The 11,954-nt window shown below is 51.5% G+C and overlaps 1 protein-coding gene across 1 annotated transcript; it reads right to left on the bottom strand.

Annotated features, from left to right (window-relative positions):
- Positions 1–10,524: 10,524 nt before the first annotated feature.
- On the bottom strand, positions 10,525–11,667 carry RPRML (reprimo like). Its single transcript, XM_067715989.1, has one exon. The coding sequence runs from the start codon at positions 11,396–11,398 to the stop codon at positions 11,033–11,035; it is 366 nt and encodes a 121-aa protein (XP_067572090.1). The 5' UTR covers positions 11,399–11,667; the 3' UTR covers positions 10,525–11,032.
- Positions 11,668–11,954: the final 287 nt, after the last annotated feature.

Raw genomic sequence — 11,954 nt, 5'->3', positions numbered from 1 at the left:
GTCAGGGGCTCTGGGGAGTTTGAGTCTACCTGAAGACTGAGTCCAGTCCATGAAAACCCCCCACGTGGATGCGGGTTGGGAGAACATGGGCTCTAGCCCACTCCATCCCCCAACTTGCTGTATGACCCCTCAGTTTCCCCAACAGTGAAATGTACAACCTACCTTGAAGAACCTAGTACAAGGCTGAATGAGTAGTGTGAGATGGGAAATGCTTTACCAAAGTAAATTCCAGTGCAAAGACAAGGTCTCCATGTGTCCAGGCAGGACAGCTTGACAAAATTAGGTGTGCCCAAGGCTCTCCTCCACAGGCAGAGCATCCTAGGACAAGTGAGTCAGTGTCAGGAATGCAAGGGGAGACCTAAGTGTGGCCAGAGAGCAGTACCAGGGAGCTGGTGAGAAGGCGGGGGCAGAGGGTGCCTTAGCAGCAGAAGCATCATCTGCTTCCTACCAGCAGACAGATGGACAGACTGACTGAGAGCAGTCAGCAAAGTGCATGACCTCCAGTCTTTAAATTTTTCAGAAGAGGTTTGGCTCAAAAGGAAAAGTATCCTGCTTTCTTTTTTGGAAAAGCCTAAATCTGCCACTACCCCACCCCGACTCCTAAGTTTACTTCTCTTGGTCTGGCAGTGCTCAAGAACCGCTGACTGTTTTTCAGGTCCTGTAGATCACGACCACACTTAGGTCCCCCATTGCATTCCTGACACTGCATTCAAAACCCTGGAGAAAGGAGAAGTTCTCCATCTTTCTTTGGGGAACTAAGAAAAAAGGCAAGTTGACTATCTCTAGAGCAAAGAAGGCTCTGCTGCATTTGGAAATAAAACTTCTCTACCAACCCCCACAGATAGCAATCCCTTTACACTGAATTATGGTGAGAAGGGATTAAGCTAGAGTATTTCCTGAACACTTTTTTTGTTCCAGGCTCTCTCCTTTGCCCTCCCACTCTCCACCCCCAAAACTTTTCTCCTCCCTTTTTATCTCTCTAACCACGGGAAGTCCTTCCATCCCTGGGGGTCCCCAGAAGCCAATCCTCCCACCCTGGAGCTGACTTCCCTCCCTCACCTTCTGGACTGAGCAGGGAAGAGAGAGATGCAAGAGAGGTGCCATCTGAGGAAGGCTGGCTGGGCCCTCAGGCAGGACCTCACAGGGCGGACTTCAGAGTGACCATCATGGTCCAGGCTTCAGGAGGGTCCAGACGGTGGGCCAGGACCCTCAACAGTGGCCACAGCCTCTCTGGACTGACCAGACTCAGTGATGAGCAACCAGAGCACCACTTCCTAAACTCAGGATGGAAGGGATGGAGGCTGCCTTTTCAGTCACTGGACTACCCATGCTCACTGTTCTGGGGACTCCTTTCTTGGAGTCAGGAGACCAGGGAAGCCAAAATAAAGATCGGAAAGCCACTTGGAGAACAGAGAACCAGCGCAAGAAGGCAATAGACCTGAGTGAGTCACCTCTTCATTCACTATTATCATCCACTCAACAGACATCTGTGGCGTCCCTGCCATGCAGGTGCTAGCTAGGTACTGGGGACACAGTAGCGGTGGTGGGGGTGGCAGTGGTTGGGGGAGGTATGGAACTCTGTGAGAGACTCTGTTAAGAGAATGAAAAGACAAGGCATAGGCTGGGAAAAAATATTCACAAATCACAATCGGCCAAAAGGCTGTATCCAAACTACACAGAAGTCAACAATCAGAAACTAACAACCCAACTTTAAAACTGAGCAAAAGACACTTCACTCAAGAAGACATGCAGATGACAGATGAGCCCATGAAAAGATTTTCAACACCACCATTCATTAGAAAATAGAAATTTAACTCAGTGAGATATTGCTACACACATACTAGAAAGACACATGTACAAATAAACAAAATACAAAAATTATAATAACCCTGACATTACCAAGTGCTGGTGAGGATGCAGAGCAACTAAAGCGTTTGCACATTGCTGATGGGAATGCAAAGTGTGACGTCCACCGTGGAAGACACTTCGGCAGTTTCTTGTAGAGTTAAGTATATACTTTCTATATGACGCAACAGTCCCCCTTCTAGGTATTTACCCAAGAGAAATGAAAAATTTTTGTACACATACATACAAAACTGTACATGACTGTGATGGATTTTTCATAATCACCAAAAACTGATACAACCCAAATGCCCTTCAACTGGAGATAGATAAAAATCAAAAATTAATTTAAAACATCTGTGATGCATTCATATGATGGACTACTACTCAACGATAAAAAAGAACGAACTATTGGTACGTGCAGCAATGTGGATGCATTAAGCTAAGTGTAAGAAGCCAAACTGGAAAGGCTATATATCTTATGGTTCCATTGATTTGACATTCTGGAAAAGAAAAACCATAAGGACAGAGAACAAGTCAGTGATTGTCAGGGGTTAAAGGAAGGAGGGAGGATTTGACTACAAAGTGGCAGCATGAGGAACTGTGTTTGTCTGGTAGAACTGTTCTGTATCTTGATTGTGTTGGCGATTACACAACTCGAAGCATTTGTCAAAACACCTAGTACCATACACCAGAAAAAAATGAATTTCACTGTATGTAATTTTAAAAATAAAAAGACACTTATAATGACTATTTTGGGGAGAGTTTAAAAAAAAAAGGTGGAAATAAAATACCAGACAAGAGGGCTTCCCTGGTGGCGCAGTGGTTGAGAGTCCGCCTGCCGATGCAGGGGACACGAGTTCGTGTCCCGGTCCGGGAAGATCCCACATGCCGCGGAGTGGCTGGGCCCGTGAGCCATGGCCGCTGAGCCTGCGCGTCCGGAGCCTGTGCTCCGCAACGGGAGAGGCCACAACAGTGAGAGGCCCGCGTACCGCAAAAAATAAAAAAAATTTTAAAAAAGAGGTATGTGTCATTAACCCCCATTTTACAAACGAAGAAACTGAAGCTTGGAAAGCATGTCTTATAGCTGATAAGGAGCAGAAGCAGGACTTGAATCAAGGGCCCTTCTTTTTTTTTTTTTTTTTTTTTTTGCGGTATGCGGGCCTCTCACTGTTGTGGCCTCTCCCGTTGCGGAGCACAGGCTCCGGACGCGCAGGCTCAGCGGCCATGGCTCGCGGGCCCAACTGCTCCGCGGCATGTGGGATCTTCCCGGACCGGGGCACGAACCCGTGTCCCCTGCATCGGCAGGCGGACTCTCAACCACTGCGCCACCAGGGAAACCCAAGGGGCCCTTCTTGATTATGGACTCCACACTCCCAAACATCCCATTATGTCAACAAATGGGGGAGTTGAAGGGTGAAAAACATGTTTCAGAGCGAATTGTGGTGTCTGTGTCCCTCCTAGTGTGAACTCCCTTTGAGCTTTCCTTTCTTTGTCTTTTTCATCCTGTGATACTGAGGAGTGAAGCAGATTCTGGAAAGATAATCAGATAAGTAGGCGGATGATATAAGTTGGAGATTTTATTATAGTTTTGACACGTTTCATGACAAGCAGTAATCATCCTCAGTGTTCAGTTGTCACTTGAGAAAATGTAAATGCTACATCTGCTCACGGCCTGTCTTTTCTTCCAGACAAAAGAACATATGTTCCTAACAAGGGCGTGTGCTTTGTTCATCATTGTCGGTCCTACTAGAGAAGCCTGAGCCTTGGGACAGGTGGGGATTGGCTGAATGTGTATGGGCTCTCCTGTCCCCTGTAGCCCAGGCAAGCTTCCCAGGACTATTCTGGCCCATCGGGCATTAGGGATCATCTTAGTCCCCATCTTAGTCTCATTGATGAGAAAACAAAGGTCCACAGGGAAAGTGTGGCTTCATCAAAAACCCATTGACAGCAAATGTCAGAGTCAGGCTGGGACCACACCTCTAGATTCCTCCTCCAGTGCTCTCTGAACTCCAAGACCCTCTGGAGTCTCCTCTCCAGCTGCAAGCAGGTCCCTAGGCTCCTGATGGAGGCGGCCTGAGTCCGCCAGTCTCTGGGAGTGCTGAGAATAGCCATGATCTATTGAAAAAAGGATGTGGCCCAGGAGCTCAACAGACAGATGTTCAGCACCACAGACAGCTCCGCTGGCCTAATTTACTTGAGAGGCTGGTTGCCCCTCGAGGCAGAGTGTCATGGGAGAGAGAAAAGTACTGGAATGATCTTAGAGACCACCTAGTCCAGCTCCTTGCTTCGTATGGGAGGAAACCCAGGAACAGATAGAATGACTTGTCCAAGGTCACACGGCAGGTCAATACAGAGCCAGAGAGGAGGGCCAGCAGCCCTCTTCCTCACACCTCTTCAGGGCCCTCAGATACCTGATTCCCATGACTTATTAATGGCACAGCCAGAGCTTGAATCAAAGTCTTCAAAATTTAAATCCCTTGCCTTTGGGGATGGCAAGAAAAGAAAAGAAAAGAAAAAAAGAAGTAAAAAGAAACTGAAAGAGCACCCAGCCCTGATGGGAAGGTCTGTGATTTGGCCTCTAACTTCAAGTGTTTTTTTTTTTTTTTTTTTGCGGTACGCAGGCCTCTCACCGTTGTGGCCTCTCACTGTTGTGGCCTCTCCCATTGCGGAGCACAGGCTCCGGACGCGCAGGCTCAGCGGCCATGGCTCACGGGCCTAGCCGCTCCGTGGCACGTGGGATCTTCCCGGACCGGGGCACGAACTCGTGTCCCCTGCATCGGCAGGCGGACTGTCAACCACTGTGCCACCAGGGAAGACCTAGCTTCAAGTCTTTGACAGGAGCTTCCTACTTCCCCAAGGTGATGTGGCATTTTAGAAACAGTTTTGTTTCCATGGCAACCTCATTCCAGGTTTCATCTCCATGGCAATTCATTGGAGTTTTTCACCCTTTTGGTAAGTACACATGTGACTGCCGATACATACATTGCAGAAAAGTTAATATAAAGCCACATTTTTAGAAGTGGAGCATCTCATTATCTAAGTCTGCAGTCCGGAGCATAACAAGGCAGGTTCCAGGGGAGACAGGGCCCATGGCATCAAGGACCCAGAGCAGTCTTTGGGGCAGGTATGCCCTCTGACTGCCATTGTAAACCTCTTCTAATCTTTACGGATCAGTGTATCTTAAGGTCACCATGGCCATAAATAATTTCTCCTTTTCTGTATCATCCCTCGTGCCCTGCTCATGACAAAGCCTCAGAGTTGCCTCTGATGGCAAGAAGTGCTGGGACAAGGAGAGAGGAAGCTGATTCTTCTGACTACAACCTCTGCAGTACCCCGGGAGTGACTCCACCTGCTTCCCTTGCCCATGCACCCCAGTTTGGCGCACGCTGGAACAGTTCCCACCTTTTGTGGCAGACCTTGCTTTCCTGATCTGTGAGCTGTGAGTACCCCTTCCGACCTGACCTAATCTGACACCTATTTTCCAGGATATCTTCATGGTTTCTAGTCCACTGAGGGCACCCCTTATGTTTTCCTGCAATGCTATAGATTTTCTTTAGTATCTGTCCCAGTGTTTATAATGACTCAGGGCTGGATGGAGTGAGTATATAGTCAACCATCTCGACATAACCCTCTCTTTCCCTCTCTACTTCTAGTGTTTTGGGTAACTTTTCTTGTCAACTTATAGTCTGTTTAATGATGGTGGTGAGTCGTTAATTTCTCTGCATCATCACGAACATCTTCATCATCAGTAGTGGTACTATTTCATGACTAAGGAGTCACCATCACATTCTGCAACAAAGAAAAGTGAGAAGTGCTCCCCCAAATATCCCCACATCCTGAACAATGAAACAGAAAAATCAAGGCATGGTGTAATTTCAAAATTTCAATCAAAATCATAAAATGTGCCAGCTCTTCACTTTCCAAATATCTTTTGAACTCAGGTAGACTTGAATGTGGACTCTGGTTCCATTGATCCTTAACTGTGGTTTCAGAGGAATGACCTAACAGTCTGAGCCTTGTTCTCTTCAGTGGAGATGAGAACAGTCTCTGCCTTGCAGGAATTATTAGATCTGGGTTATGAAAAAAATAGAAAGGATTATGAGACAAAATATGAAAAGTGCTTCACACCATTCCTGGCATGTGGAAGATCTTCTCTAAATGGCAGTATTAGCACCTAAAAAGGGAGTCATTACCATGGAATTGTATTTGCATCTGACTGAAGTGAACACTTACCCTCCTTGTGTTTTGTTTACTTCATGACACGTCTTTGATCCCTATGATGCATGACGCCCCTTGAAAGCAGAGGCTGTGTCTTCAATTCAACCAAGTTTTGTGATGTTCCTAAACAGAATAAAGCATCATGCTCGGCACCACAGAAAATACACACACAGAGGAGACAGTTCTGGTCCTCGAGGGCAGTGTAGTGATGGGGCTCTGTCACACCATAGAGCTGCAGGGGTAAGCGATGCTGCCTCAGGGTAGAGACCCCACACCCCCGCCCCAGCTGCCATCTCAGAGACCTGGACACTTGCCTGGTTTGGCCTGCCCTGAGCTGGGTTCGGGGATCTGGACATCCTATGTACCTGGTAAGATCTTGATTGGCAAGAGAGGATCGTGGGCGGCACTCAAGGAATGCTACTCAGAGATCCCACCAAATTCCCTGGTATAAAATGTGTGACCCAGGGCTTCCCTGGTGGCGCAGTGGTTGAGAGTCCACCTGCCGATGCGGGGGACATGGGTTCGTGCCCCGGTCCCGGAGGATCCCACATGCCGCGGAGCGGTTGGGCCCGTGAGCCATGGCCGCTGAGCCTGCGCGTCCGGAGCCTGTGAGAGGCCACAACAGTGAGAGGCCCACGTACCGCCAAAAAAAAAAAAAAAAGTGTGACACACACATACCCACCCCCCCCACCCTCCCACACACACCCCCTTCCCCCAACATTGGAATGCTGGATGTGGCCATTTTTTGTCTGTGCCCACCATTTGTCAGGCTTCACTGTCCCTTCTAAACCTCCCCTAACACTCCAGGCTGCTCTTGGTCTGCTGCTGAGTTGGGGTCTGGGGAGAGTTTGGGCAGAGCGACTCCCAGAAGCCAGACCAGCATGGCTCTGTGTGAACTGGATTCAGACAAACAAGTGGGAAAGTAAGTGGATGTTGTGATGTAAGCCCTTCCTAGTGTCCCCCATTCCAGAGGACCTCTTGCTAGTGAGAGCACAACTGACCCCAGATATTCCATCCCTGACTCAGAGGAAGGGAAGCAGAGGGTTTGACCTAGTCCCTGAGACCCTCAATACCCGAGGGCTAGTGGTCCTGAGGAGCAGTGCAAGTACCCGCGGCTGCAGGCCAGGCTAGACTCCAGTTCTGCTATCGCCTTGCTCACCCCAGTGCCTGCACGGTACCTGGCCCACAGGAGATTCCCAGTAGACACTCATTGAAAGGATGAACAGGGGCAAGTCCGTTAAATGGAAACTTAGTTTCCTCTCCTATAAACAGGCTTATGGGAGAGTGTGTGCTCTTACTCACCGAGCTGTTGTGGACAGCAAACAAGAGCATGTGGAGGGAAGGCTGGAGTCACAGGCAGGGCTGAATCCTAGCTCTGCCCCTTCTTGGCTGGGTGACCTCAGACAACCTCTTAGAGCCTCAGTTACCTCACCTGTAAAATGGGAGCACTAATGAAACCTTCCTCAGCAAGGTGGGAGCTCAGTGCTCCGCTCATTAGACACGCGATACATTATTTTTGTCCTGATTATGAGAGTGCTTTGAAACCTACAAAATGCTTTGCAAATACGAGTTACTATTTTTCTGTCCAAGATCCCTTTTCAGAGAACCAAATATATCTTGCTGGGGAAGAGTTCACACCTTAAACAAAAATAATGATAATCATAATCATTGTCTTTATTGGCTGTTTATCACATGCCAGGCACTGTGTCAGCTACTTTATACTCATCGTCTCATGGGAGCTATGGCTACTATGGCTTCCATTCTATAGATGAGGAAACTAAGGCTCAGAGAGATTGAGTTACTTCCCCAGTCACAGAGCCAGGAAGCAGGGCGGCTAGGATTTCAAAGACCAGCGTCCAAGACTTCTCTTCTGAACCCAGGACCTCCAGAGATTTGGCCCCTGAATCTTGGGCAGCCCTTGTTGGAAGATCTCTCCCTGCACAGGGGTGGGGAGTGAGGAGAGGGCACTGGAGAACCAGGCTCTTTCTTGGTCCAGTGCCCGATGCCCCAGGCTCAGGACTCTGATCTAGTCCTGCCTTTCCCCTGAAGCACTATGCTTCGTGCGCTCGCTCTTTGGTAACTAAGTGTGCCCACCCCTGAGGTTTATATAAGAGAGCTCTGTAAACACATTGCAGGACATCAGGGCTTCGAAAGAACTAAGATGGACTGCAGAAGAGATGTCACCCTCCACCCTTCCCTGGACCCCACTCACACTTGCTAGTTTCCTGTTTGGGGCTTGAGCCTGGCTTTGTGTGCACCTGCCTGTGTGTGCATACTTGTCCACATGGGTGTGCCAGTCATGGGATGGGGTGCACAAACACACATGTTAGTACATGTCTTCATTGTCCTTTTTCTTCTTTACAGTGAGAAAATCCTGCAAAGCTTCCCCATTAAGGCTTTTCCTTTTTCAGCAAATTCAGGAAACTTAACTCTTGAATTCCCTTCTCTTGCCCCAGTTGCAGATCCATTTTATTAGAGGGAAGTTCTCGTAGTGTTTGCTCCAACTTGGTCAGCCAGAAAACAGTGTCTAAGCTGTGTCCCTGCCAAAACTCCCATTTTTCCTGTCATTTGGGTTTTACATGAACACCCGCGGCTCTCTGACCTCCATTCTTCAGGCCATCGGGTCAGCCGGGCTCCAGACAGCTGTGCTACACAGAGCCAGATCCCCAGGTTGCCCCAGTTGTTCAAGGCTGCTCTCACCAGATCAAGCTGGGCTACTTACCCAAACCATCAACAGAGCATTCTTCACATTGTGGGTTTAACTCTGCAGTAGTTTCTGGCCCCTATCCTTTACTGGACTGGCCTAACTGGATGAACTCTCCCAGGTCTGAGATTGGGGTGGTGGGGTGGGTGTGGGTAGGAAGATGACACATCCTAATGATGATGATTTTTTTTTTAATATTTATTTATTAATTTATTTGGTTCCACCGGGTCTTAGTTGCCGCACGCGGGCTCTTTTAGTTGCGGCATGCATGTGGGATCTAGTTCCCCAACCAGGGATGGAACCCGGGCCCCCCCTGCATTGGCAGCACGGAGTCTTAACCACTGGATCACCAGGGAAGTCCCTAATGATGATGATCCTGGTTACACAGGAGGGCTCAGGAGCCAGGAGGATTCTGAATCCTTCATAATCAGTGACCATCATGGGCTTCCCTGGTGGCGCAGTGGTTGAGAGTCCGCCTGCCGATGCAGGGGACACGGGTTCGTGCCCCGGTCCGGGAAGATCCCACAGGCCGCGGAGTGGCTGGGCCCGTGAGCCATGGCCGCTGAGCCTGCGCGTCCGGAGCCTGTGCTCCACAACAGGAGAGGCCACAACAGTGAGAGGCCCGCGTATCGCAAAAACAAAAACAAAAACATAGTCAGTGACCATCTATGCTTTTGTTGAGATGCTGTTCCCTCGTAGGGAACTAGTGTTGGAGACATGAGATGGCGCTCATACAAGAGAAGTATACTTCTCTTCCCAAAGCCAAGTAAGGCTTCAGCCACCTTCCTTCTCATTCACCTTCACTTCCACCCATGGCAAAAGAGAGAAGAGGGGGAGAAATCCACTAGAGCCCTCCCCCCAAATCTTCCCAGCACCAGGGTGCCTGAGTGGGGTTGGCACTAGGGCTAAGGGGGATATACACAAGCTACAAAGACCAGCTTTCTCTCCTCCTGTCCCCCACCCCCCAGTTTCAGTTCTTCCCCAGACCAGACACTTGCAGAGAGCAGAGCCACTCACACTCCCCCTTGGCTGTGAGTGCCAAGGTTCTAACTCCTTAACACGGCTTTAAGGAAATTCTGCACCTATAAGAGGTGCCAGGGTTCTGGGAAGCAGGGGGCATCTCATAATGGGAGCTTCCAAATTCCCTGAACACAGCTACATTGGAGGTCATTTGCTCATTTTAAACATCCTGGGTCCTTCAAACCACAAAGCCCTCTCCCAAGCATACATTCCACCCACCCAAACTCTCCTCCCCATGCTGCAAGGGCACATCTTCAGAATCTGCTCACCTACCCTCTACAAGGGTAGCGTCAAGCAAGCCCTTACATGGGGCTTTGGGCCCTATAATTAAAATTTCCCTCGATCTAGACTGCTGCCCACACATTAATTGAATTTTATTTGCCCACTGTCCTGATGTATTATTTTTGCTATTTTCTCCGTTTTGGACTCAAGTAACTGATTTTTTTTTTTCCATCTCACGGAATAGATTCAAATTTTCCAGGGATTTAATTGATCTCACCAGCTATCCCGCCAGCCTGCAGGACCTGCCTCCCTGGCTGTCCGCGTAGAAAACAGGACCTTTTTTCCTCCCCGGCTGCAGCTTCCGAGTGGGTCTCAAGAGCCCGCGACCAGCCCCGACAGCTGCCCAGTCCTGAGGCCTGGCGTCCTGTGACCTGCCTAAAGTACTTGCTAGTAGGCTACACACCGCCCACCCCCGCCCACCCCCACCCCCACCATACACACACATCCCACAGGAGTGCGGGCGGAAGCCGCGGGAAGCCCGACGGCTGTAGCTTTATTGCAAGATTTCTTCTCAAATGCGAAATCAAGCCAACAAGCTCAGTGACTCGGATTCGTCAACAGCGGCGTCCCCCCGCACGCTGCTCGGAACTCGCGCCCACTCCACCCCACCTACGTACACACAAAGTTCCCACGCCGGTGACCTCAGCCCCAAGTGCATCCCACAACCTCTCCCACCCTGCCCAGAACTTCCTTTCAAAGTAACAGTTAAGAACCCCCATCCTCTACCCTCCCACCCCCCAACGCTGGACCGCACGCAGGACCGAGTCGGGTGTGGAAGTCCCTTCCCGCGCCGCCGCCTAAGGTCCCGCAGTGGCCCGGGCCCGGGCGCCCGGAGGCACGTCGCTGCCCCTCGCGCTGCCCACCGAGAGGCGGCGGCAGAGCCCGGGGAGGGGGAACCAGGGTCCTGGGCTCCCTTCTCCGTCTTCTTCCAGCCAAGCTGCCGAGGGCGGGCCGAGGCGGCGCTCAGTACAGCCCCAGAATGGCAGCGCCCACGTCCTTGGAAGGCCGGCGCTCCTGCATCAGAAAGTTAATCATGCTCTCCGACTTGATGAGCAGGTTGCAGCCCAGGAAGAAAACGCCGAAGACCACGGTGAGCGACAACACGCAGAGCACGGCAATCTGCGCCACGCGTGACACCCACAGGCTGCGCTCATCCGGAGCCAGCCCCGCGGGGACCCCGTCACTGGCGGACAGCGGCGCGCCCCCGGGGCAGCAGCCCAGCCACGTGCCCAGCCCGTGGCTGCGATTTCCCACGGCGGCTCCGCCGCCGCCGCCGCCCAAGCCACCCGCCGCTTCCAGGCCGCTGTGGTTCAGGAAGGTCGCGTTCATCGCCGCTCGGCGCCCGGGGTCTTGGCGCGCGGTCCGGGGCACACCGGGAGGCTCTCCGGCGTCCGCGCTCTCGGAGACGCTCGGGTCCACCTGTGTGCGTGGAGAGCAAGAGGGCGGGGGGCTGCCCGCGCGCCGCACCCCTCGGGCCGCCGGCCCCTGGGCACCTGGCGGGAAGCGGCGGCCGGGAGAAGGCAGCAACAGGCTTCGCGGGAGCTGGAGCGGCAGAGCCGAGCGCGCCTCGCGGCACCGACTGCGCTCCTCGCACTCCCCGCCGCCCCTCCCCTAGCAACGGCCCCGCCCCCTACTTCCTTCCCCATCCCCCCCTCCGCCCCAGGCCCTGCAGCGTCCTTGGGGGGCGGGAATCCCGCAGCGATCGCAGCTCCCCTAGTGTCCCAAGGCTGGAAGGGGTCGGGAGATCAGGGCAGCCCCGCCCTCGGTCGGCGAAGCTCGACACCCTCGGGGCAGCCTTGGTTCCAGCCGGGAAAAATCTCCCAAGGAACCTCTTCTGGGATTTGCTGCTCTTAGCAGTTAAGCTCTTCTTGAAGTCTGCCCTAAG

The sequence above is a fragment of the Pseudorca crassidens genome, chromosome 19 (genome assembly GCF_039906515.1).
Source record: "Pseudorca crassidens isolate mPseCra1 chromosome 19, mPseCra1.hap1, whole genome shotgun sequence".
Classification (NCBI taxonomy): Eukaryota; Metazoa; Chordata; class Mammalia; order Artiodactyla; family Delphinidae; genus Pseudorca; species Pseudorca crassidens.
The sequence above is the reverse complement of the archived record's forward strand: the minus strand, read 5'-3'. Positions and strand labels throughout refer to the sequence as shown.

What these genes read in the sequence shown, in the direction of transcription:
- RPRML (XM_067715989.1), bottom strand. Translation starts at nt 11,398, where the DNA reads ATGAACGCGACCTTCCTGAACCACAGCGGCCTGGAAGCGGCGGGTGGC.